Source organism: Procambarus clarkii, chromosome 78, assembly GCF_040958095.1.
Source record: "Procambarus clarkii isolate CNS0578487 chromosome 78, FALCON_Pclarkii_2.0, whole genome shotgun sequence".
Classification (NCBI taxonomy): domain Eukaryota; kingdom Metazoa; phylum Arthropoda; class Malacostraca; order Decapoda; family Cambaridae; genus Procambarus; species Procambarus clarkii.
Window position 1 is genome coordinate 8,942,520 of NC_091227.1, and position 27,500 is coordinate 8,970,019.

The 27,500-nt window shown below is 55.8% G+C and overlaps 2 protein-coding genes across 2 annotated transcripts in view; one reads left to right on the plus strand and one right to left on the minus strand.

The window, feature by feature from the left end:
- Positions 1 to 27,500, minus strand: part of LOC123746157 (leucine-rich repeat neuronal protein 2) — a 581,329-nt gene that overhangs the window by 361,865 nt on the left and 191,964 nt on the right. The window lies entirely within an intron of this gene.
- On the plus strand, positions 14,265 to 19,759 carry LOC138357444 (putative proline-rich protein 21). The gene is made up of 3 exons (XM_069314296.1): positions 14,265 to 14,337; positions 14,666 to 14,734; positions 19,026 to 19,759. Exons 1-3 carry the CDS (start codon positions 14,265 to 14,267, stop codon positions 19,757 to 19,759), a joined length of 876 nt encoding a protein of 291 aa, XP_069170397.1.

Genomic DNA, 27,500 nt, shown 5'->3' on the forward strand with positions numbered 1-27,500 from the left:
GCAAATCTAACAAAGTGTAATTCATAGCTGGCCTCCTACATGAGGCAAAGCAGTGTTTGCAGCCCTAACGGAAACTCACACCAAGGACTACCATGATGGTGAAATATGGATCTCAGAGTACAATCTTTTCAGATGTGATAGGAAACACCGGCTTCAGGGTGGGGTCAGCCTCTACATCAGACACACTCATCTGTACTGAGCTGCTAAACACCACAAATGATATGGTGGAAGTGCTGATAATCAAAATAGAGATCATAAATGTAGTTATTGTCCTTGTATATAAGTCACCGGAGGCAAACCTTCAGCAGTTTAAAGACCAACTAATGCAAGTAGAACACTGCTTGGAAAACCTCGCAAATCCAGCCCCGAACATCATCCTGCTTGGGGACTTCAACCTACGGCACCTGAAATGGAAGCACCTGGCTAATACAGTAATATCAGAAAGAATACCAGGAAGTAGCCTAAATGAACAGGCACATGCAAATGACCTGCTACGGATGTGCGACAGGTTTGCCTTAAACCAACAAATAGTAGAACCAACTAGGAAGGAGAACACGCTGGACCTCATTTTCACCAATAATGATGATTTGATCAGGAACATAATGATTACAAATACCTGTTACTCAGATCACAACTTAATTGAAGTTATGACAACCATGTGAAATAGACCTTCAAAACAAGTCCCGATGCCCGGTGAAGGAGATTTCAGCAAATTCAACTTCAATAATAAACAGATAAACTGGGAGCAAATAAACCAGGACTTCAGAAAAATAAACTGGGAAGAACAGCTAGAAAATGCAAACCTGAACCAGTGCCTGGAAAAATAAGCTCAGTAGCACTATAAATATGTTCAAACCGCATACCTCTAAGAAAAAAAGAGAGGAAGAGATGCAGATTGGAACGGGAACGTCGTTCCCTATATAGGCGAAGAAAAGGAATCGCGGAACAACTTGAGAGTCGCACCCTATCTCAAGAACGGCGAAGAAGGTTAGGTAGAGAAACAGAAACAATTGAACTCCAGCTACAAGAATCATACAAAACCCAGGAGAGGCAAAGAGAGCAAAAGGCCATCGGTGAAATAGAGAGAAATCCGAAATATTTTTTCTCTTATGCAAAATCAAGATAAAAAACCACATCTAGTATCGGGCCCCTGCGAAAGGGAGATGGAACTTTCACCGATGACAACAAAGAAATGAGCGAGATACTGAGGAAGCAGTACGACTCTGTTTTCAGCGAGCCACTGAACACACTAAAGATTGATAACCTAAATGAATTTTTCATGGATATGATACCAACATCAAATCATATATCAGACGTCGCCCTATCCCCACTGGATTTTAAAGAAGCAATAAAGAGTATGCCTATGCATTCTTCACCAGGCCCGGATTCTTGGAACTCCATATTCATCAAGAACTGTAAAAAACCACTATCGCAGGCCCTTCACATTCTGTGGAGACAAAGCCTAGATACTGGCGTTATCCCTGACATACTAAAAACAGCAGAGATAGCACCACTCTATAAAAGAGGAAATAAAGCAGAGACAAAAAAATTACTGACCGATAGCACTAACATCGCACATCATAAAAATCTTTGAGAGAGTGCCAAGAATAAGATCACAAAACACATGGAACCACAGCATCTCCATAACCCCGGACAACATGGTTTCAGAACAGGACGCTCTTGCCTGTCACAGTTGCTGGACCACTATGACATGGCATTAGATGCCATGGAAGACAAACAAAACGCTGATGTAATTTACACAGATTTCGGAAAAGCCTTTGACTGACACATGTGACCATAGTGTTATTGCACATAAAATGCGTTTACAAGGAATTACCGGGAAAATAGGCAGATGGATCTACAATTTCCTATTTAACACAACCCAATGTGTAATAGTCAACAAAATAAAATCCAGCCCATCAACCGTGAAGAGCTCAGTCCCCCAGGGTACTGTGCTTGCTCCAGTACTTTTTCTGATCCTCATATCGGACATAGACCAGAACACAACCTATAGCACTGTATCATCCTTTGCAGATGACACTAGGATCTTCATGAGAGTAGGCAACATAGAGGACACGGCAAACCTCCAATCAGATGTAGATCAGGTCTTCCTATGGGCTACAGAAAATAACATGGTGTTTAACGAGGATAAGTTCCAGCTCATGCGCTACGGAAAAAATGAACATATAAAAACAGAAACCCCGTACAAAACTCAGGCAAATCATAACATAGAACGAAAAGGCAATGTAAAGGATCTGGGTGTACTCATGTCGGAAGACCTTACCTTTAAAGAACACAATAAAGTAGCCTTCACAACTGCAAGAAAAATGACAGGTTGGATAACAAGAACTTTTCACACTAGAGATGCTGTACCGATTATGACACTTTTTAAAACGCTTGTGCTATCTAGAGTGGAGTACTGCTGCACAATGACAGCCCCTTTCAAAGCTGGAGAAATTACTGACCTAGAGAGCGTGCAGAGATCCTTTACTGCTAGAATCCACTCAGTAAAACATCTAAACTATTGGGACCGACTGAAGAGCCTAAATCTGTATTCCCTTGAGCGCAGGTGGGAGAGATACATAATAATTATACGTGGAAAATATTATAGGGGCTGGTTCCAAACCTGCACACAGAAATAACATCACATGAGACATGGCAGGATGTGCAGAATACCCCCGTTGAATAGCAGAGGTGCAACAGGTACTCTGAGAGAGAACTCTATTAACATCAGAGGCCCGAGACTGTTCAACACTCTTCCACTACACATAAGGGGCACAACTGGCCGACCCCTCACAGTGTTCAAGAGAGAACTGGATAAGCACCTCTAAAGGATACCTGATCAACCATGCTGTGATTCGTACGTCAGGCTGCGAGATGCCGCGTCCAACAGCCTGGTTGACCAGTTCAGCAACCAGGAGGCCTGGTCGACGACCGGGCCGCGGGGACGCTAAGCCCCGGAAGCACCACAAGGTAAGGTAACTCCCTGCTCCTTCCTCCCCAGCACCCCCTGCCCCCCTCCCCCTCCAGCACCCCTGCCCCCCTCCCCCTTCCTCCCCAGCACCCCTGCCCCCTCCCCTCCTGCTCCTTCCTCCCCAGCACCCCTGCCCCCCCCCTCCCCCTGCCCCCTCCCCCTTTTTCCCCAGCACCCCTGCCCCATCCTCCCCAGCACCCCCTGCCCCCTGCCCCTTCCTCCCCAGCACCCCTGCCCCTTCCTCCCCAGCACCCCTGCCCCCCCCTCCCCCTGCCCCCCTCCCCAGCACCCCTGCCCCCCTCCCCAGCACCCCTGCCCCCCTCCCCAGCACCCCCTGCCCCCCTCCCCCCCAGCACCCCTGCCCCCTCTCCCTTCCTCCCCAGCACCCCTGCCCCCCTCCCCAGCACCCCCTGCCCCCCTCCCCCCCATCACCCCTGCCCCCCCTCCCCAGCACCCCTGCCCCATCCTTCCCAGCACCCCTGCCCCCCTCCCCCTGCCCCATCCTTCCCAGCACCCCTGCCCCCCTCCCCCTGCCCCATCTTCCCCAGCAACCCTGCCCCATCCTCCCCATCACGCCTGCCCCCCCTTCCCCCTGCCCCTTCCTCCCCAGCACCCCTGCCCCCCTTCCCTCTACCCCATCTTCCCCAGCAACCCTGACCCATCCTCCCCAGCTCCCCTGCCCCCTTCCTCCCCAGCTCCCCTGCCCCCTTCCTCCCCAGCACCCCTGCCCCCCTTCCCTCTGCCCCTTCCTCCCCAGCACCCCTGCCCCCCTTCCCTCTGCCCCTTCCTCCCCAGCACCCCTGCCCCACTCCCCAGCTCCCCCTTCCCCCCTCCCCCTTCCTCTCCAGCACCCCTGCCCCCCTCCCCCTGCCCCCCTCCCCAGCTCCCCTGCCCCCTTCCTCCCCAGCACCCCTGCCCCCCTCCCCTTCCTCCTACACTCCTGCCACAGTCGCATGATGAGGGGGTAATGAAGGGGAAATAGCTGTCGCTTGAGGCATCATTCTGTCCCATTCATTGTGGCGACATGTCTAGGGGATGGGGGAGGGGGTGGGGGATAGATTATGGGGAGGGCGCCAGTGGGAGGGGTAGATGGGACGGGGTCTGGTAAAAGGGAGAGAATTGTAGATGATGAAGAGAGGAGAAAATACAGAACTGCAAATGGAAAAGATGATATTAGCAAGAAATGAAAGCAGGCGGTGGAAGGGGGTGGAATGGATGCTGGGAAACCTATGGAATAGAACAGGAAGTCTAGAAATTTGAACCAAGGAAGCAATGAAGATACTGAAATGTGTCAGTGGGAATGTTGCAGTGAGATCCACAACATTCTCACTCACATTCACTCTCACTCGCACGGACGTGATGGTGGTGGTTATCTTGAGATGATTTCAGGGCTTTAGTGTCCCCGCGGCCCGGTCCTCGACCAGGCCTCCACCCCCAGGAAGCAGCCCGTGACAGCTGACTAACACCCAGGTACCTATTTTACTGCTAGGTAACAGGGGCATAGGGTGAAAGGAACTCTGCCCATTGTTGTTTCTCGCCGGCGCCCGGGATCGACCCCGGGACCACAGGATCACAAGTCCAGCGTGCTGTCCGCTCAGCCGACCGGCTCGTGGAGGCAGACTCCATACACAGTTACAAATGTAGATGTGACAGAGCTCAAGAACCTCAGGAATCTGTACACCAGTAGATTGACAGTTGAGAGGCGGGACCAAAGAGCCAAAGCTCAACCCCTCCCAAGCACAACTAGGTGAGTACACACACACCAAACAATACAAGGATACAAACTTATACTCAACTCCAGTAAGTAACAAGAAAGTTCGCTCAACTGGAGAAAGCCAGATACACTCTCCTGTCTTGCCCTCCCTTCCCCGCCCCCTCCCCTCTTCTCTACCCTCTCTACCCTCTTCTCTAACCCCCCCTCCCCTCTTCTCTACCCCCCCTCTTCCTCCTTTCTTCTCTAACCTCCCTTTCTCTTTCATTTGGCGGCTCCTCATTCCCATCAGCACTGTCAACCTCTTCCTTATCGATTGCTTCAATGGTACTCCCCTTCCCTTCCTGCATACACCCCTTCCCGTCCTGCATACACCCCTTCCCTTCCTGCATACACCCCTTCCCGTCCTGCATACACCCCTTCCCTCCCTGCATACACCCCTTCCCGTCCTGCATACACCCCTTCCCGTCCTGCATACACCCCTTCCCTCCCTGCATACACCCCTTCCCGCCCTGCATACACCCCTTCCCGTCCTGCAAACACCCCTTCCCGTCCTGCAAACACCCCTTCCCGTCCTGCATACACCCCCTTCCCTTCCTGCATACACCCCTTCCCTCCCTCCATACACCCCTTCCCGTCCTGCATACACCCCTTCCCGTCCTGCATACACCCCTTCCCGTCCTGCTTACACCCCTTCCCGTCCTGCATACACCCCTTCCCGTCCTGCATACACCCCTCCCCTCCCTCCATACACACCTTCCCCTCCCTCCATACACCCCTTCCCCTCCCTCCATACACACCTTCCCTCCCTCCATACACCACTCCCCTCCCTCCATACACCCCTTTCCCCCCTCCATACACCCCTCCCCTCCCTCCATACACCCCTCCCCTCCCTCCATACACACCTTCCCCTCCCTCCATACACACCTTCCCCTCCCTCCATACACCCCTCCCCTCCCTCCATACACCCCTTTCCCCCCTCCATACACCCCTCCCCTCCCTCCATACACCCCTTCCCCTCCCTCCATACACACCTTCCCCTCCCTCCACACACACCTTCCCCTCCCTCCACACACACCTTCCCCTCCCTGCATACACCCCTTCCCTCCCTCCATACACCCCTTCCCCTCCCTCCATACACACCTTCCCCTCCCTCCACACACACCTTCCCCTCCCTCCACACACACCTTCCCCTCCCTGCATACACCCCTTCCCTCCCTCCACACACACCTTCCCCTCCCTCCACACACACCCCTTCCCTCCCTCCATACACCCCTCCCCTCCCTCCATACACACCTTCCCCTCCCTCCATACACACCTCCCCTCCCTCCATACACCCCTTCCCTCCCTCCATACACCCCTCCCCTCCCTCCATACACACCTTCCCTCCCTCCATACACCCCTTCCCTCCCTCCATACACCCCTCCCCTCCCTCCATACACACCTTCCCCTCCCTCCATACACACCTCCCCTCCCTCCATACACCCCTTCCCCTCCCTCCATACACCCCTTCCCTCCCTCCATACACCCCTTCCCTCCCTCCACACACACCTTCCCCTCCCTCCACACACACCCCTTCCCTCCCTCCATACACCCCTTCCCCTCCCTCCATACACCCCTTCCCCTCCCTCCATACACCCCTTCCCTCCCTCCATACACCCCTTCCCTCCCTCCATACACCCCTCCCCTCCCTCCATACACACCTTCCCCTCCCTCCATACACACCTCCCCTCCCTCCATACACCCCTTCCCTCCCTCCATACACCCCTTCCCTCCCTCCATACACCCCTTCCCTCCCTCCATACACACCCCTTCCCTCCCTCCATACACACCTTCCCTCCCTCCATACACCCCTCCCCTCCCTCCATACACCCCTTCCCTCCCTCCATACACCCCTTCCCCTCCCTCCATACACCCCTCCCCTCCCTCCATACACACCTTCCCCTCCCTCCATACACACCTCCCCTCCCTCCACACACACCTTCCCTCCCTCCATACACACCTTCCCTCCCTCCATACACCCCTTCCCTCCCTCCATACACCCCTCCCCTCCCTCCATACACACCTTCCCTCCCTCCATACACCCCTTCCCTCCCTCCATACACACCTTCCCTCCCTCCATACACACCTTCCCTCCCTCCATACACACCTCCCCTCCCTCCATACACCCCTTCCCTCCCTCCATACACCCCTTCCCTCCCTCCATACACCCCTCCCCTCCCTCCATACACACCTTCCCCTCCCTCCATACACACCTCCCCTCCCTCCACACACACCTTCCCCTCCCTCCATACACACCCCTTCCCTCCCTCCATACACACCTCCCCTCCCTCCATACACACCTCCCCTCCCTCCATACACCCCTTCCCTCCCTCCATACACCCCTTCCCTCCCTCCACACACACCTTCCCCTCCCTCCACACACACCCCTTCCCTCCCTCCATACACACCTTCCCTCCCTCCATACACACCTCCCCTCCCTCCATACACCCCTTCCCTCCCTCCATACACCCCTTCCCTCCCTCCATACACACCTCCCCTCCCTCCATACACACCTCCCCTCCCTCCATACACACCTCCCCTCCCTCCATACACACCTCCCCTCCCTCCATACACACCTTCCCTCCCTCCATACACACCTTCCCTCCCTCCATACACACCTCCCCTCCCTCCATACACCCCTTCCCTCCCTCCATACACCCCTTCCCTCCCTCCACACACACCTTCCCCTCCCTCCACACACACCCCTTCCCTCCCTCCATACACCCCTTCCCTCCCTCCACACACACCTTCCCCTCCCTCCACACACACCCCTTCCCTCCCTCCACACACCCCTTCCCTCCCTCCATACACACCTTCCCTCCCTCCACACACACCTTCCCCTCCCTCCACACACACCCCTTCCCTCCCTCCATACACCCCTTCCCCTCCCTCCATACACACCTTCCCTCCCTCCATACACACCTCCCCTCCCTCCATACACACCTTCCCTCCCTCCATACACACCCCTTCCCTCCCTCCATACACACCTTCCCTCCCTCCATACACACCTTCCCTCCCTCCATACACACCTCCCCTCCCTCCATACACCCCTTCCCTCCCTCCATACACCCCTTCCCTCCCTCCACACACACCTTCCCCTCCCTCCACACACACCCCTTCCCTCCCTCCATACACACCTTCCCTCCCTCCATACACACCTCCCCTCCCTCCATACACACCTCCCCTCCCTCCATACACCCCTTCCCTCCCTCCACACACCCCTTCCCTCCCTCCATACACACCTCCCCTCCCTCCATACACCCCTCCCCTCCCTCCACACACACCCCTTCCCTCCCTCCATACACACCTCCCCTCCCTCCATACACCCCTTCCCTCCCTCCACACACCCCTTCCCTCCCTCCATACACACCTCCCCTCCCTCCATACACCCCTTCCCTCCCTCCACACACACCTTCCCCTCCCTCCACACACACCCCTTCCCTCCCTCCATACACACCTTCCCTCCCTCCATACACACCTCCCCTCCCTCCATACACACCTTCCCCTCCCTCCATACACACCTTCCCTCCCTCCATACACCCCTCCCCTCCCTCCATACACCCCTTCCCCTCCCTCCATACACCCCTCCCCTCCCTCCATACACCCCTTCCCTCCCTCCATACACCCCTCCCCTCCCTCCATACACACCTTCCCTCCCACCATACACACCTTCCCTCCCTCCATACACACCTTCCCCTCCCTCCACACACACCACTCCCCTCCCACCATACACCCCTTCCCCTCCCTCCATACACCCCTCCCCTCCCTCCATACACCCCTCCCCTCCCTCCATACACCCCTCCCCTCCCTCCATACACACCTTCCCTCCCTCCATACACCCCTTCCCTCCCTCCATACACCCCTCCCCTCCCACCATACACCCCTTCCCCTCCCTCCATACACCCCTTCCCTCCCACCATACACCCCTTCCCCTCCCTCCATACACCCCTCCCCTCCCTCCATACACCCCTCCCCTCCCTCCATACACCCCTCCCCTCCCTCCATACACCCCTTCCCTCCCTCCATACACCCCTCCCCTCCCTCCATACACCCCTTCCCTCCCTCCATACACCCCTCCCCTCCCTCCATACACCCCCTCCCCTCCCTCCATACACCCCTCCCCTCCCTCCATACACCCCTTCCCTCCCTCCATACACCCCTCCCCTCCCTCCATACACCCCTCCCCTCCCTCCATACACACCTTCCCTCCCACCATACACCCCTCCCCTCCCTCCATACACCCCTTCCCTCCCTCCATACACACCTTCCCTCCCTCCATACACCCCTCCCCTCCCTCCATACACCCCTTCCCTCCCTCCATACACCCCTCCCCTCCCTCCATACACCCCTTCCCTCCCTCCATACACCCCTTCCCTCCCTCCATACACCCCCTCCCCTCCCTCCATACACCCCTCCCCTCCCTCCATACACCCCTTCCCTCCCTCCATACACCCCTCCCCTCCCTCCATACACACCTCCCCTCCCTCCATACACCCCTCCCCTCCCTCCATACACACCTTCCCTCCCACCATACACCCCTCCCCTCCCTCCATACACCCCTTCCCTCCCTCCATACACACCTTCCCTCCCACCATACACCCCTCCCCTCCCTCCATACACCCCTTCCCTCCCTCCATACACACCTTCCCTCCCTCCATACACCCCTCCCCTCCCTCCATACACCCCTTCCCTCCCACCATACACCCCTCCCCTCCCTCCATACACAGCCTTCCTCGTCGCCAACTACAAATGTAAACTGTAGTATTAGAATTTAGAATTGTATTAAACTGAATTTCTATCATGTTGACAAGACGTTTCCTCCCCCCCCCCCACAACAGAACTACCATAGCCAACAACACTACAACAACCATGGATAGAACAACCCCGATATACCCGCGCATAACAGACCTCCCACAAAAATCTCACAGTCAAAATATAACCTAACCTAACCTAACCTAACCTAACCTAACCTAACCTAACCTAACCTAACCTAACCTAACCTAGCCTAACCTAACCTAGCCTAACCTCACCTAACCTCACCTAACCTAACCTAACCTAACCTAGCCTAACCTAGCCTAACCTAACCTAACCTAACCTCATTCATCTTCGCCAACACACAAGGGACTAAACAAAAGAAGGCAAAAAGCAAAGTCCTGTTCATAAATAGCCTCCTGGCAGGGGGCCCTTGAGGTTATCTTGAGATGATTTCGGGGCTTTAGTGTCCCCGCGGCCCGGTCCTCGACCAGGCCTCCACCCCCAGGAAGCAGCCCGTGACAGCTGACTAACACCCAGGTTCCTATTTTACTGCTAGGTAACAGGGGCATAGGGTGAAAGAAACTTTGCCCATTGTTTCTCGCCGGCGCCTGGGATCGAACCCAGGACCACAGGATCACAAGTCCAGCGTGCTGTCCGCTCGGCCGACCGGCTCCTATGCAGTGGGGCAGTCAATGCAGCATCTGAAGCGTTCACAAACCCATGCTGGGAAACCCATGGATAGTGAGATCTGGATACTGAAATATAGTCTATAGTGATGGGGTAAATAGGTCACATAGGGAGGTGACCCCCATTCACACTCCCTCCCTAGGGAGAGAGGGAGGAGGAGGAGAGTGAGTCAAGAGATGAGGGAATGGAACACTCATGTAAACCAGGTGTACTGAATCTGACAGCAAGATGAGTCCAACTCACAATTTTCACCCAGACTAACAGCTTAAACTAGTAATTACTCTCTCCAGGCTTTGCTTCAATACCCTGGTCGTACCCTGGCACAAACTACCTTCCAATTGCTGGCCATAGTTCGCCTGGATTACGACCCTTGTTTGCACCAGGTTCTTGTACACAGTCTGGCGTGTTTATATTGAAGAATGTTTATACTATATTGTTGACACACCCAAGTGTTCACTCACAATATCCTTCCTTGCTGGTCCTCAGCACACCTACACTCCCACACCTGTGTGTGAAGACACCTACACCCCCACACCTGTGTGTGAGGACACCCCCACACTTGTGTGTGAGGACACCCCCACACTTGTGTGTGAGGACACCCCCACACTTGTGTGTGAGGACACCCCCACACTTGTGTGTGAGGACACCCCCACACTTGTGTGTGAGGACACCCCCACACCTGTGTGTGAGGACACCCCCACACTTGTGTGTGAGGACACCCCACACCTGTGTGTGAGGACACCCCACACCTGTGTGTGAGGACACCCCACACCTGTGTGTGAGTACACCCCCACACCTGTGTGTGAGGACACCCCCACACCTGTGTGTGAGTACACCCCCACACCTGTGTGTGAGGACACCCCCACACCTGTGTGTGAGGACACCCCCACACCTGTGTGTGAGGACACCCCCACACCTGTGTGTGAGGACACCCCACACCTGTGTGTGAGGACACCCCACACCTGTGTGTGAGGACACCCCACACCTGTGTGTGAGGACACCCCACACCCCCACACCAGTGCCAGCATCCCCCACACCCCCACACCAGTGCCAGCATCCCCCACACTCCCACAGCAGGACGTTCAACATATATTTACCCATCGTATGATGGCCCCGGTGGAATTTTTCCAATATTTACACAATATAGAGAGTAAACACTCCACTCTGGTCGCGCGTTCGAGTATGCCCATAAAAACATAACCAAAGTGATATTAGCTAAATTAACAGAGAAACAAAATTACGAAAATTGAGTAAAAAAAATATATAAAGTTTTTTAAAAAATAAGGCCAGAAAAACTGTAAAGTTCTGATTGAACTTAATAATAAACTCCGACTATAATTAACATGCCCCTAGTTTTGTGGTAATTGAGTAATTAATGAGTTTGATTGGTAATTACCAGACAGCCTCCCCCCCCCCACCAACCCAATTGGTCCATGCCGGGCAGCTACTATTTATATCTACCCGATTTTATATATATATATATATATATATATATATATATATATATATATATATATATATATATATATATATATATATATATATATATATATATATGTCGTACCTAGTAGCCAGAACGCACTTCTCAGCCTACTATGCAAGGCCCGATTTGCCTAATAAGCCAAGTTTTCATGAATTAATTGTTTTTCGACTACCTAACCTACCTAACCTAACCTAACCTAACTTTTTCGGCTACCTAACCAAACCTAACCTATAAAGATAGGTTAGGTTAGGTTAGGTAGGGTTGGTTAGGTTCGGTCATATATCTACGTTAATTTTAACTCCAATAAAAAAAAATTGACCTCATACATAATGAAATGGGTAGCTTTATCATTTCATGAGAAAAAAATTAGAAAAAATATATTAATTCAGGAAAACTTGGCTTATTAGGCAAATCGGGCCTTGAATAGTAGGCCAAAAAGTGAGTTCTGGCTACTAGGTACGACATATATATATATATATATATATATATATATATATATATATATATATATATATATATATAAATATATATATATACACACACACACACACCCACCCACCCACATGGGACTCGAACCCTGGCCAGCACAGATGCTTCACAACACCTGGCATGGCTGGTACGCTTTAAACCCACTACACCAAACTCGGCCTTAAAAAGGATGGAAATTTCGGGGCATTTAAGCCCCCAGACATCTCCATCCCCCAAGACCACCAGAGCAAGTGAGAGGCCACTCACGTTCTTTCATCAACCACCTGTTAATACGGGAGAACACGGTGTCTATGTCTTATGTACTAACTGGACCGCCGGACCAACCGGGCTGTGGTGGGTATGTGGGCCTGCGGGCCGCTCCAAGCAACAGCCTGGTGGACCAAAGTACGCGTTCACATGGATTTATATCAGTTCTATTGTATGGAGACCGAACCTGAACCTCTCCCACCCCCACCATCCTCACATCTCACTCTCCACCATCCTCACATCTCTCCAGCATCCTCACCTCTCACTCTCCACCAACCTCATACTCATTTCTTCCCTCACAGACGCCTATCCTTGTGTCTCCCCCCCCCCCATATCCCCCAACCGTCCACACACATCCACAGTCTTCCCCCTCCCCTTCCCACCCATCCCATCCCCCGCCACACTGCCGACAAAGGGAGAGAGAGAAGACAGAGAGGCGGTGTTAGTAGACTCCAGTGCTAATCTTGAAGCAGCTGCTGTAGGCAGTCTTGTGTGTTCCTCCCTACCCTCCCATCCTCCTTCCCATCCTCCTACCCTCCCATCCTCCCTACCCTCCCATCCTCCCTACCCTCCCATCCTCCCTCCTACATCTTCTATGTGTTATTCTCTCTCACTCCATATTGCATCTTTTTTTTAAGATTGCCGGAGAGGTACAGGTGAAGTTGCAGAATTATTGAGAACAGTATCATTGATGTATTAGTATCAGTGATGTATCAGTATCAGTGATGTATTAGTATCAGTGATGTATCAGTATCAGCGATGGATAACAGTATCGGTGAAACACATGTAAAGAACCTCTCACACACTCACAGCTCCCTGACAAGAGGGAGCCAGCTTAGCTTAGCTGCCAACACCCACACATCGTGTCAGCAAGGCGGACAGCCCGCCTGCTTTCATACCTTTCACTGTATTTCCCACTTCTATACTTCCCTTCACCTATGACTCTCCTTTACTCCCCCCCCCCCCCAAAAAAAAAAAAAAAAAATTCAGTGATGACAGCAGGCGGGTTGTCCGCCTTGCTGACACCATGTGTATCTAAGGTAGCTAAGGTAAGCTTGTTCTCTTCTGCCAGACAGCTGCAAGTATTTATACAGGGTCTTCTCTTCGTCTTATTTCCAGAATTCAATGCATTTTTACTCCCTGTGGGTATATCCTCTTTGATAAGTTGACGCCTGGTTTGATGCCAATAAAGGGAGAATATAACTACGTTTCCATTGGTCTTGTGATTAATGTTTTACAAGTCTCCCAATTGTGAATAATTAAGTGAATAATTAAGAATTGAGTGAATAATTAAGAACTAAACCCATACATGGAGGAGTGACGACCTTACCCACCACTGCCCTACATTACCCAAACTACACCAACATAGGACCTAAGCCTTCCTAAATATACAGAAATTTGACCCCAATCACAGAACACGTGGAAGACAAAAAAGTTATGGGAGACATGATCACCAGTTACAAAATTCTCAGTTGAAAGGGTTGTCAAAGACAAAATATTTATCATGGGCGGAACACGAACAAGAGGACACAGGTAGAAACTGAGTACCCAAATGAGCCACAGGGACGTTAGAAATCAATTTTTCAGTGTCAGAGTAGTTAACAGGTGAAATGCATTTGGCAGTGATGTGGTGGAGACTGACTCCATACACAGTTTCAAGTGTAGATATGATAGAGCCCAGTTGGCTCAGGAATCTGTACGCCAGTTGATTGACGGTTGAGAGGCGGGACCAAAGAGCCAGAGCTCAACCCCCGCAAGCACAACAACTAGGTGAGTAGGTGCCACAGTGCCCTGTACTACCAACCTGGTCTTCCATCTCGGTGCTTGGCGCCTTTATTCGTGAGATTAAGAACAAAGCGAGAAGGGAAGAACAAAGCATGGAAGGAGGTGAGAGAGAAAAAACAGAGATCAAAATAGAAGATGAAGAGGAGAGCAGGAAACAAGGAGGGCGTAAGGAAACGTTGGAAGGTTGATGAGGGGAAAGAGTGAGTACACAGGAGAGAGGGCAGGAGGAGGAGGAGGGGTTACGGGGAAGTGGGTGGGTATGATCGTCAATTACAGCTTGTCCCTTGCTTGCTACAGGGGCAACTTTTTGTCTATGGCTCTGAATGACTCAACTCTTGGTTATATATATATATATATATATATATATATATATATATATATATATATATATATATATATATATATATATATATATTTATTTATTTATTAGTTGTAGTGTGGACTTAAATTTACAATTTTCGTTTTGGGCTTAAAAGTGGCGTATACCTTTTAGGATTGCAATATGGCGACGAGGAGACTAAGTTCCCGCCAAGGGGCAGGGGCGCCAGCCGCCTGGTGATTGGTCAGTGCAGGTCACGTGACGGAGTTAACCAATAGGGGCAGTGCCCCCCGGGCGTGACGTCACCGAGCAGCGGACGCCCGCGGATGCGAGCGCCGACGGAGTGAGAGCGCCACCAGCCACGACAGAGCACGGAAGTGCACTTGGGAGTTCTCCAGAGCAAAGGACCAGGGAGCCACAGACGGAGGATTATTCGGCTACAGTCGTTACCACAAACGTCGAAGAGGACTTGTAAACTCCTGGAATGCATAAGAAGGTGCAGTTCAGCTGGTGAAGAGGGTGCCAGGGGCTATAGGCCGTCAAGTCTTTGACCGTGTGCGCAGGCGCTGGGAGGAACTGTGCAGTTTCCTGCGAGCCACGCCGGGTACGTCTCAGTGGCGCCGGAGTGACAGGGTCTAGTCCACTACGCGGTAAAGGAACACCGTGAAAGAGACTTCTGGGAAGTATCAAGGAGATCACGTGGTTGAGGGAAGGTGGTGTGAGCAGAGCCAGTCTGCAGTACCAGGAGGACATGAGGGACACCAGTACGCAGGTGACGCGTTAAGCTACGAGAGAACAAATCCACAAGGGCCCGTGAAGAGGATTCGAACCTGCGTCCGAGAGCATCCCAGACGCTGCCTTAATCGACTGAGCTATGACATGTTCAAAAGGAGTTGAAACCGAAGTCCTACTGAACTTACTGGATCCTACAGCCTCTCCGAGGCACAAACCAGGGTTTTACACAACTCCCCCCCCCCCCATGCACATTGCTCGAGTGCATGGGGGGAGTTGTATAAAACCCTGGTTTGTGTCTTGGAGAGGCTGCAGGATCCAGTAAGTTCAGTAGAACTACGAGAGACGTCGTGAGAGACCTGCCCGAGTGGGAGCTGGTCGACGACGGACCGACCAGCGAGCAGAGGACCTCAGCTACATATATATATATGTACGTCGTACATATATATGTAGCCGAGTTGTATGTATATGTATATATATATATATATATATATATATATATATATATATATATATATATATATATATATATATATATATATATATATATATATAATGTGCAGATCCCGAAGGCACCACTACAGCCCCAAGAGACCTCCAAAAGTGCACCATAGCGGCACCACCTATACACCACCAGCTTAAGCAAATGTCAAAAGTTACGCTCTAGAGAAAAGTTTCCTTGTACACTTTCTTATGAAACTTAAGAAGGGGGGGGGGGAAAGGGAAGTAGCCTCGCACCATCATCATCACTACGTCCTCCCTCCCCCTTCCCCTCCCCCTTCCCCCCCCCTTCCCCTACCCCCCCCCTCCCTCACTATCACCTCCCATCACTCAGACCACTTGCTACAATGGCCTGCCTCCTCCAAGCTCACACAACACTGTCTTCACACTCATCAAAGTCACAAAAGGAAATGAAAACAATCTTCAATAACTTCAAAATACAACAACAAAGGAAGAACAAGGGAAGAGGAACAGCAGCAGAGGGAACAGCAGCAGAGGGAACAGCAGCAGGAGGAACAGCAGCAGGAGGAGGAACAGCAGCAGGAGGAAACAGCAGCAGGAGGAACAGCAGCAGGAGGAACAGCAGCAGGAGGAACAGCAGCAGGAGGAAACAGCAGCAGGAGGAACAGCAGCAGGAGGAGGAACAGCAGCAGGAGGAAACAGCAGCAGGAGGAACAGCAGCAGGAGGAAACAGCAGCAGGAGGAACAGCAGCAGGAGGAACAGCAGCAGGAGGAACAGCAGCAGGAGGAGGAACAGCAGCAGGAGGAGGAACAGCAGCAGGAGGAGGAACAGCAGCAGGAGGAAACAGCAGCAGGAGGAACAGCAGCAGGAGGAACAGCAGCAGGAGGAACAGCAGCAGGGGGAAACAGCAGCAGGAGGAAACAGCAGCAGGAGGAAACAGCAGCAGGAGGAAACAGCAGCAGGAGGAAACAGCAGCAGGAGGAACAGCAGCAGGAGGAACAGCAGCAGGAGGAACAGCAGCAGGAGGAACAGCAGCAGGAGGAAACAGCAGCAGGAGGAAACAGCAGCAGGAGGAAACAGCAAGAGGAGGAACAGCAGCAGGAGGAAACAGCAGCAGGAGGAAACAGCAGCAGGAGGAAACAGCAGCAGGAGGAGGAACAGCAGCAGGAGGAGGAACAGCAGCAGGAGGAAACAGCAGCAGGAGGAAATAGCAGTAGGAGGAAACAGCAGCAGGAGGAACAGCAGCAGCAGGAGGAACAGCAGCAGGAGGAACAGCAGCAGGAGGAACAGCAACAGGAGGAACAGCAGCAGGAGGAAACAGCAGCAGGAGGAAACAGCAGCAGGAGGAAACAGCAGCAGGAGGAAACAGCAGCAGGAGGAAACAGCAGCAGGAGGAACAGCAGCAGGAGGAACAGCAGCAGGAGGAAACAGCAGCAGGAGGAACAGCAGCAGGAGGAAACAGCAGCAGGAGGAACAGCAGCAGGAGGAACAGCAGCAGGAGGAAACAGCAGCAGGCGGAACAGCAGCAGGAGGAAACAGCAGCAGGAGGAAACAGCAGCAGGAGGAGGAACAGCAGCAGGAGGAACAGCAGCAGGAGGAACAGCAGCAGGAGGAACAGCAGCAGGAGGAAACAACAGCAGGAGGAACAGCAGCAGGAGGAACAGCAGCAGGAGGAAACAGCAGCAGGAGGAACAGCAGCAGGAGGAAACAGCAGCAGGAGGAACAGCAGCAGGAGGAAACAGCAGCAGGAGGAACAGCAGCAGGAGGAAACAGCAGCAGGAGGAAACAGCAGCAGGAGGAACAGCAGCAGGAGGAACAGCAGCAGGAGGAAACAGCAGCAGGAGGAAACAGCAGCAGGAGGAAACAGCAGCTGCGGAGTGCAGCTGGTTCGAGCGACGTCTTGAGAGCGATAACTACACCACCAACAAGGATGTGGAGGCTGGCTTAATTTACCCCCCCGACACCAACACCACACCCGTAGCGCACCACACCCGTAGCGCACCACACCCGCAGCGCACCACACCCGCAGCGCACCACACCCGTAGCGCACCACACCCGCAGCGCACAACACCCGCAGCGCACCACACCCGTAGCACACCACACCCGCAGCACACCACACCCGCAGCGCACCACACCCGCAGCGCACCACACCCGTAGCACACCACACCCGCAGCGCACCACACCCGCAGCGCACCACACCCGCAGCGCACCACCCCCGCAGCGCACCACACCCGCAGCGCACCACACCCGCAGCGCACCACACCCGTAGCGCACCACACCCGCAGCGCACCACACCCGCAGCGCACCATCCCCGCAGCGCACCACACCCGCAGCGCACCACACCCGCAGCGCACCACACCCGCAGCGCACCACACCCGCAGCGCACCACACCCGCAGCGCACCACACCCGCAGCGCACCACACCCGCAGCGCACCACCCCCGCTAACCCAGCCACCAACCGCGAGGCTCCCCCACCAAAGCCACACTACACTACCACATATCCAAAGCGAGAAATTAAAAGACCAACACCGGCAGCTGAGCTCTTAAGCTGCCAACCAACCAGCCGGGAATTAATAAATGTCCCCACCACTGAAACCCTCCGCGCCTCGGGACCTTTCTTCTCCTCTGGATTTTTCATTGCAAGCGACTTTTCGCTACCTTTTCTTTTCTCCCTAGCTGTTCTTGTTATCTCTCTAGCTGTTCTTGTTATCTCTCTAGCTGTTCTTGTTATCTCTCTAGCTGTTCTTGTTATCTCTCTAGCTGTTCTTGTTATCTCTCTAGCTGTTCTTGTTATCTCTCTAGCTGTTCTTGCTACCTCCCTAGCTGTTCTTGTTCTCTCCCTAGTTGTTCTTGCTATCTCCCTAGCTGTTCTTGCTCTGCCCCTAGCTGTTCTTGCTCTGCCCCTAGCTGTTCTTGCTCTGCCCCTAGCTGTTCTTGCTCTGCCCCTAGCTGTTCTTGCTCTGCCCCTAGCTGTTCTTGCTCTGCCCCTAGCTGTTCTTGCTCTGCCCCTAGCTGTTCTTGCTCTGCCCCTAGCTGTTCTTGCTCTGCCCCTAGCTGTTCTTGTTCTGTCCCTAGCTGTTCTTGTTCTGTCCTTAGCTGTTCTTGCTATCTTCCTAGCTGTTCACTCACTCATCATTGCTGTTCTCTCTCTCTCTCTCTCTCTCTCTCCCCATCTCAGTAACTGGTCTCCTGCTCTCCCTTACCCCTTAATTCCCTTCCCTTCTTATCATTGGCTCTCTCAATTTCCCTTCATTTCTCTCCCCTTGTTATTATCATCTTCCGGGTGTTCTCAGCCTTCCCCTGGCCGGATGTACGTGGCGGAAGTGTACTAACTCTTAGTCACACACGTGGCCGGATGGTTTGTTCTCTCCCTGGCGCCTCTTCCACTCTCCCTGGCGCCTCTTCCACTCTCCCTGGCGCCTCTCCCACTCTCCCTGGCGCCTCTTCCACTCTCCCTGGCGCCTCTTCCACTCTCCCTGGCGCCTCTCCCACTCTCCCTGGCGCCTCTTCCACTCTCCCTGGGTCCTTTTCCACTCTCCCTGGGTCCTTTTCCACTCTCCCTGGGTCCTTTTCCACTCTCCCTGGCGCCTCTTCCACTCTCCCTGGGTCCTTTTCCACTCTCCCTGGGTCCTTTTCCACTCTCCCTGGCGCCTCTTCCACTCTCCCTGGCGCCTCTTCCACTCTCCCTGGCGCCTCTTCCACTCTCCCTGGCGCCTCTCCCACTCTCCCTGGCGCCTCTTCCACTCTCCCTGGGTCCTTTTCCACTCTCCCTGGGTCCTTTTCCACTCTCCCTGGGTCCTTTTCCACTCTCCCTGGCGCCTCTTCCACTCTCCCTGGGTCCTTTTCCACTCTCCCTGGGTCCTTTTCCACTCTCCCTGGCGCCTCTTCCACTCTCCCTGGCGCCTCTTCCACTCTCCCTGGCGCCTCTTCCACTCTCCCTAGCGCCTCTCCCACTCTCCCTGGCGCCTCTTCCACTCTCCCTGGCGCCTCTTCCACTCTCCCTGGCGCCTCTTCCACTCTCCCTGGGTCCTTTTCCACTCTGGCTCCTCTTCCACGCTCTCTGGTTTACCTGAAGAGAGTCTCGAGAGTCCCTCTACTCCCCGAGCTAGGCTTCAGGCCAGGCTCAACTTGTGATAACTTGGTCCAACAGGCTGTTGCTTGGAGCGCAGTACACTCTCCTCTGGCTGGGACGGAGGGAAGGAATGGTTCCCAACCTCTTGAACTTTGGGGGATTGAACGCCGACCTGCATGAAGCCTCTAGCTGGCTCCTCTACTCTACCACCGTAGCAATTGTAACAGCTACTTTAATTTGTGCTTTAAAATTAAGAACTTCTGACATGATTCAGTCTATAAAGTCTATGATTCAGTCTTAATTTTAATTTAATTTTGCCCCGAGGGGCGAGTTTATTGGGCAGCGCCACTCATCTTGTGAGTGAACATACCGCCATAGCAGCATGTACAACACTCCCCAATAGGAAGAAAACCCGCTGGGTTGTTCATCCTGTCACTTGTACCCAGACACAGCTGGGACTTGCTTAACTGTCTCAAGTGAACAGCTTTTTGTATAAAAAAATTTTTCTGTCAAAAGTGGGATTATGTTTTATGTCTGGTTCTTGTTTTAAGTTCTTCGTTTTTACCAAGCATATGTAGAACTTGTCTTCGCTGAACGTCATATTATTTTCAGTGGCCCACTGAAAACCTGATTTGCATCAGTTTGGGATTTTGCTCTGTGATCTATATTGGTAATTATCACACAAGATCCTACTGTCATCTGCTAAGGATGATACGGTACTGTAGTTTATATCCTGGTCTATGTCTGATATGAGGATGAGAAAAGGTACTGGAGCAAGCACAGTACCCTGGGGGGACTGGAGCAAGCACAGTACCCTGGGGGGACTGGAGCAAGCACAGTACCCTAGGGGGGGACTGAAGCAAGCACAGTACCCCTGGGGGGGACTGGAGCAAGCACAGTACCCTAGGGGGGGACTGGAGCAAGCACAGTACCCTGGGGGGACTGGAGCAAGCACAGTACCCTGGGGGGACTGGAGCAAGCACAGTACCCTAGGGGGACTGGAGCAAGCACAGTACCCTGGGGGGGACTGGAGCAAGCACAGTACCCTGGGGGGACTGGAGCAAGCACAGTACCCTAGGGGGACTGGAGCAAGCACAGTACCCTGGGGGGACTGGAGCAAGCACAGTACCCTGAGGGACTGGAGCAAGCACAGTACCCTGGGTGAGACTGGAGCAAGCACAGTACCCTGGGTGAGACTGGAGCAAGCACAGTACCCTGGGTGAGACTGGAGCAAGCACAGTACCCTGGGTGAGACTGGAGCAAGCACAGTACCCTAGGGGGACTGGAGCAAGCACAGTACCCTAGGGGGACTGGAGCAAGCACAGTACCCTGAGGGACTGGAGCAAGCACAGTACCCTGGGGGGACTGGAGCAAGCACAGTACCCTGAGGGACTGGAGCAAGCACAGTACCCTGGGGGACTGGAGCAAGCACAGTACCCTGGGGGACTGGAGCAAGCACAGTACCCTGAGGGACTGGAGCAAGCACAGTACCCTGGGGGGACTGGAGCAAGCACAGTACCCTGAGGGACTGGAGCAAGCACAGTACCCTTTTCGAAAGTGTTTTCTTCCAAGGTATCTAAGGCTATGTCAAAGGGGTCTAGCAACTGTGAAACGAAGAAGCGTCTTACTTTGAACTACCCCCAATAACCACCCCCAAACTACCTACCACAACCACCAGCTTATCCCTCAATAACCACCCCCAAACTACCTACCACAACCACCAGCTTATCCCTCAATAACCACCCCCAAACTACCTACCACAACCACCAGCTTATCCCTCAATAACCACCACAAACCTACCTACCACAACCACCAGCTTATCCCTCAATAACCACCCCCAAACTACCTACCACAACCACCAGCTTATCCCTCAATAACCACCACCAACCTACCTACCACAACCACCAGCTTATCCCTCAATAACCACCCCCAAACTACCTACCACAACCACCAGCTTATCCCTCAATAACCACCACCAACCTACCTACCACAACCACCAGCTTATCCCTCAATAACCACCCCCAAACTACCTACCACAACCACCAGCTTATCCCTCAATAACCCCCACCAACCTACCTACCACAACCACCACCATTACCTACCAGAGTGCCCGTCATGTCCATTCATTTCCAGAGGACTTTGCGGGAGAGATGTAAGCGCGCGGAGCAGAATACCAACCGCCCAAATCCCAGTGTGGGGCGAAGCTTCGCCCTGACTGCCGATGTTCTGCCTACACTGGCACTCCCGCCGCCCACCAGACGGGCGGGAGGGAGCCCACCATAATGGGGGAGGGAACCCACCATAATGGGGGAGGGAACCCACCATAATGGGGGAGGGAAGTCCCATTAGTAAGGCTGCCACAGTGGAAAGAGGCCGCCTGAGAGTCAGTAAAGCGGACTACTCGAATGAGAATCATGCGTGGATGAGGGAGCCAGCCGTCAGGGGCGTGGATGAGGGAGCCAGCCGTCAGGGGCGTGGATGAGGGAGCCAGCCGTCAGGGGCGTGGATGAGGGAGCCAGCCGTCAGGGGCGTGGATGAGGGAGCCAGCCATCAGGGGCGTGGATGAGGGAGCCAGCCGTCAGGGGCGTGGATGAGGGAGCCAGCCGTCAGGGGCGTGGATGAGGGAGCCAGCCATCAGGGGCGTGGATGAGGGAGCCAGCCGTCAGGGGCGTGGATGAGGGAGCCAGCCGTCAGGGGCGTGGATGAGGGAGCCAGCCATCAGGGGCGTGGATGAGGGAGCCAGCCGTCAGGGGCGTGGATGAGGGAGCCAGCCATCAGAGGCGTGGATGAGGTAGCCAGCCGTCAGGGGCGTGGATGAGGTAGCCAGCCGTCAGGGGCGTGGATGAGGGAGCCAGCTGTCAGGGGCGTGGATGAGGTCCCAGCCGTCAGGGGCGTGGATGAGGGAGCCAGCCGTCAGGGGCGTGGATGAGGGAGCCAGCCGTCAGGGGCGTGGATGAGGGAGCCAGCCGTCAGGGGCGTGGATGAGGGAGCCAGCCATCAGGGGCGTGGATGAGGGAGCCAGCCGTCAGGGGCGTGGATGAGGGAGCCAGCCGTCAGGGGCGTGGATGAGGGAGCCAGCCGTCAGGGGCGTGGATGAGGGAGGCAGCCGTCAGGGGCGTGGATGAGGAAGCCAGCCGTCAGGGGCGTGGATGAGGGAGCCAGCCATCAGGGGCGTGGATGAGGGAGCCAGCCATCAGGGGCGTGGATGAGGGAGCCAGCCATCAGGGGCGTGGATGAGGGAGCCAGCCGTCAGGGGCGTGGATGAGGGAGCCAGCCATCAGGGGCGTGGATGAGGGAGCCAGCCATCAGGGGCGTGGATGAGGGAGCCAGCCGTCAGGGGCGTGGATGAGGGAGCCAGCCATCAGGGGCGTGGATGAGGGAGCCAGCCGTCAGGGGCGTGGATGAGGGAGCCAGCCGTCAGGGGCGTGGATGAGGGAGCCAGCCGTCAGAGGCGTGGATGAGGGAGCCAGCCGTCAGGGGCGTGGACGAGGTAGCCAGCCATCAGGGGCGTGGATGAGGGAGCCAGCCGTCAGAGGCGTGGATGAGGGAGCCAGCCATCACAGGCGTGGATGAGGGAGCCAGCCATCACAGGCGTGGATGAGGGAGCCAGCCATCACAGGCGTAGATGAGGGAGCCAGCCATCACAGGAGTGGATGAGGGAGCCAGCCATCACAGGCGTGGATGAGGGAGCCAGCCGTCACTCCGGCCTGACAATACAATCCCTTGTCACAACAGGCCGCCTCCAGCGTCCCCGAGCTCAACACGGGATAACATTGACAGGTTATACAACCCTTAGAGGGCACGGCACGGCACGGCACGGCACAGCACGGCACGGCTGGCTTCTGGTGTAGGGAGGGCACGGCACGGCACGGCTGGCTCCTGGTGTGGGGAGGGCACGGCTGGCTTGTGCATGGTAGGAGGAAGGAGCCTCAAGATATGCTCTCAACACTAAGACACTCTTCTTAGGATAAAATAAGAAGAGAGGAAGATAATTTGAAGGAGGATTTGTAGCGTCAAGAAGATGGAGAATCGAGAAGGTAGAGGGAGTGCCAGGTAGAGGGAGTGCCAGGTAGAGGGAGTGCCATGTAGAGGGAGTGCCAGGTAGAGGGAGTGCCAGGTAGAGGGAGGGCCAGGTAGAGGGAGGGCCAGGTAGAGGGAGTGCCAGGTAGAGCGGAGTGCCAGGTAGAGGGAGTGCCATGTAGAGGGAGTGCCAGGTAGAGGGAGTGCCAGGTAGAGGGAGGGCCAGGTAGAGGGAGGGCCAGGTAGAGGGAGTGCCAGGTAGAGCGGAGTGCCAGGTAGAGGGAGTGCCAGGCAGAGGGAGTGCCAGGTAGATGGAGTGCCAGGTAGAGGGAGTGCCAGGCAGAGGGAGTGCCAGGCAGAGGGAGTGCCAGGTAGAGGGAGTGCTATGTAGAGGTAGTGCCAGGTAGAGGGAGTGCCAGGTAGAGGGAGTGCCAGGTAGAGGGAGTGCCAGGTAGAGGGGAGTGCCAGGTAGAGGGAGTGCCAGGTAGAGGGAGTGCCAGGTAGAGGGAGTGCCAGGTAGAGGGAGTGCCAGGTAGAGGGGGTGCCAGGTAGAGGGAGTGCCAGGTAGAGGGAGTGCCAGGTAGAGGGGGTGCCAGGTAGAGGGGGTGCCAGGTAGAGGGAGTGCCAGGTAGAGGGAGTGCCAGGTAGAGGGAGTGCCAGGTAGAGGGAGTGCCAGGTAGAGGGGAGTGCCAGGTAGAGGGAGTGCCAAGAAGAGACTCAGTCAGGTGTAAAATGCTCCATTGTCCCATCACAGTCTAGGCGAGAATACCTGTGATCTTGTCTACAACAGGTGTGTGAGTGGTAGGGAGGAGAGAACCCACCTCAGGTGTGGGGAAGGGGGCCCACCTCAGGTGTGGGGAAGGGGGCCCACCTCAGGTGTGGGGAAGGGGGCCCACCTCAGGTGTGGGGAAGGGGGCCCACCTCAGGTGTGGGGAAGGGGGCCCACCTCAGGTGTGGGGAAGGGGGCCCACCTCAGGTGTGGGGAAGGGGACCCACCTCAGGTGTGGGAGTGGCCCACTACTAACTCCTGAACAAAGACAGATAATCAATTTCAAAAAAGCTGTCAATATATGCCCAGGATAGTTCCCGGAAGTTTTTAATGTCCACAGATCCCAACACATACCTAATCACCCCTTCCACCCTCCCTCCCCCTCCAAAAGACATACAGACCCCCTCCTCCACAAACACGCCTCCCCCCCACACATACCTCCCCTCCCCCCCACACACCTCCCCACCACACACACACACCTTCCACCCCCCACACACACCTCCCACCCCCCACACACCTCCCCTCACCCCCACACACACACCTCCCCTCCCCCCCACACACACACACCTCCCCTCCCCCCCCACACACACACACCTCCCCTCCCCCCCCACACACACACACCTCCCCTCCCCCCACACACACACCTCCCCTCCCCCCCCCCCACACACACACCTCCCCTCCCCCCCCACACACACACCTCCCCTCCCCCCCACACACCGACACCTCCCCTCCCCCCACACACACACACCTCCCCACCCCCCACACACACACACCTCCCCTCCCCCCCCCACACACACACACCTCCCCTCCCCCCCACACACACACACACCTCCCCTCCCCCCCACACACACACACCTCCCCTCCCCCCACACACACACACCTCCCCTCCCCCCCCACACACACACACCTCCCCTCCCCCCCCACACACACACACCTCCCCTCCCCCCCCACACACACACACCTCCCCTCCCCCCACACACACACACACCTCTCCTTCCCCCCCCCACACACACACCTCCCCTCCCCCCCCCACACACACACCTCTCCTTCCCCCCCACACACACACACCTCCCCTCCCCCCCACACACACACCTCTCCTTCCCCCCCCACACACACACCTCCCCTCCCCCCCACACATACACACCTCCCCTCCCCCCCCACACACACACACCTCCCCTCCCCCCCCCACACACACACCTCCCCTCCCCCCCCACACACACACCTCCCCTCCCCCCCCACACACACACCTCCCCTCCCCCCACACACACACACCTCCCCTCCCCCCACACACACACCTCCCCTCCCCCCACACACACACACACCTCCCCTCCCCCCCCACACACACATCTCCCCTCCCCCCCCCCCACACACACACACCTCCCCTCCCCCCACACACACACCTCCCCTCCCCCACACACACCTCCCCTCCCCCCCACACACACACCTCCCCTCCCCCCCGCACACACACACCTCCCCTCCCCCCCCCCACACACACACCTCCCCTCCCCCCCCCACACACACACACCTCCCCTCCCCCCACACACACACACCTCTCCCTCCCCCCCCCACACACACACCTCCCCTCCCCCCCCACACACACACACCTCCCCTCCCCTCCCCCACACACACACACACCTCCCCTCCCCCCCACACACACACCTCCCCTCCCCCCCCCACACACACACACCTCCCCTCCCCCCCACACACACACACCTCCCCTCCCCCCCCACACACACACACCTCCCCTCCCCCCCCACACACACACACCTCCCCTCCCCCCACACACACACACCTCTCCTCCCCCCCCACACACACACCTCCCCTCCCCCCACACACACACCTCCCCTCCCCCCCACACACACACACACCTCCCCTCCCCTCCCCCACACACACACACACCTCCCCTCCCCTCCCCCCCACACACACACACACCTCCCCTCCCCCCCACACACACACACACCTCCCCTCCCCCCCACAAAGACACCTCCCCTCCCCCCCACACACACACCTCCCCTCCCCCCCCACACACTCACCTCCCACCCCCCACACACACACCTCCCCTCCCCCCCACACACACACCTCCCACCCCCCACACACACACCTCCCCTCCCCCCCACACACACACCTCCCACCCCCCACACACACCTCCCCTCCCCCCACACACACACCTCCCACCCCCCACACACACACCTCACCTCCCCTCCCCCACACACACACCTCCCCTCCCCCACACACACACCCCTCCCCTCCCCCACACACACACCCCTCCCCTCCCCCCACACACACACCTCCCACCCCCCCCACACACACCTCCCCTCCCCCACACACACACACCTCCCCTCCCCCACACACACACACCTCCCCTCCCCCACACACACACACCTCCCACCCCCCACACACCTCTCCCACCCCCCACACACACACCTCCCCTCCCCCCCACACACACACCTCCCACCCCCCACACACACACCTCCCCTCCCCCCCCCACACACACACCTCCCCTCCCCCACACACACACACACCTCCCCTCCCCCCCACACACACACCTCCCCTCCCCCCCACACACACACACACCTCCCACCCCCCACACACACACCTCCCCTCCCCCACACACACACACCTCCCCTCCTCCCCCACACACACACCTCCCCTCCTCCCCCACACACACACCTCCCCTCCTCCTCCCCCACACACACACACCTCCCCTCCTCCCCCACACACACACACACCTCCCCTCCTCCCCCACACACACACCTCCCCTCCCCCCCACACACACACCTCCCCTCCCCCCCACACACACACCTCCCACCCCCCACACACACCTCCCCTCCCCCCACACCCGGGTTACCTCAGTGTTCATTGTGTGGACTCCATAAAGCTAGGGCCAAGATGAACCAAGAACACCCCCCTCCATAGCATTCATAGTGGTTCAGTGTACCTACCTCTATACTTA

Bases quoted from the DNA above. Each gene is read 5' to 3' on its own strand.
- LOC138357444 (XM_069314296.1), top strand. From the start codon at position 14,265: ATGGAAGGAGGTGAGAGAGAAAAAACAGAGATCAAAATAGAAGATGAA. The intron at 14,338-14,665 runs GTAAGGAAACGT...TATACCTTTTAG, and splicing joins GAGCAGGAAACAAGGAGGGC to GATTGCAATATGGCGACGAG. The intron at 14,735-19,025 runs GTCAGTGCAGGT...ACTAACTCTTAG, and splicing joins CGCCAGCCGCCTGGTGATTG to TCACACACGTGGCCGGATGG.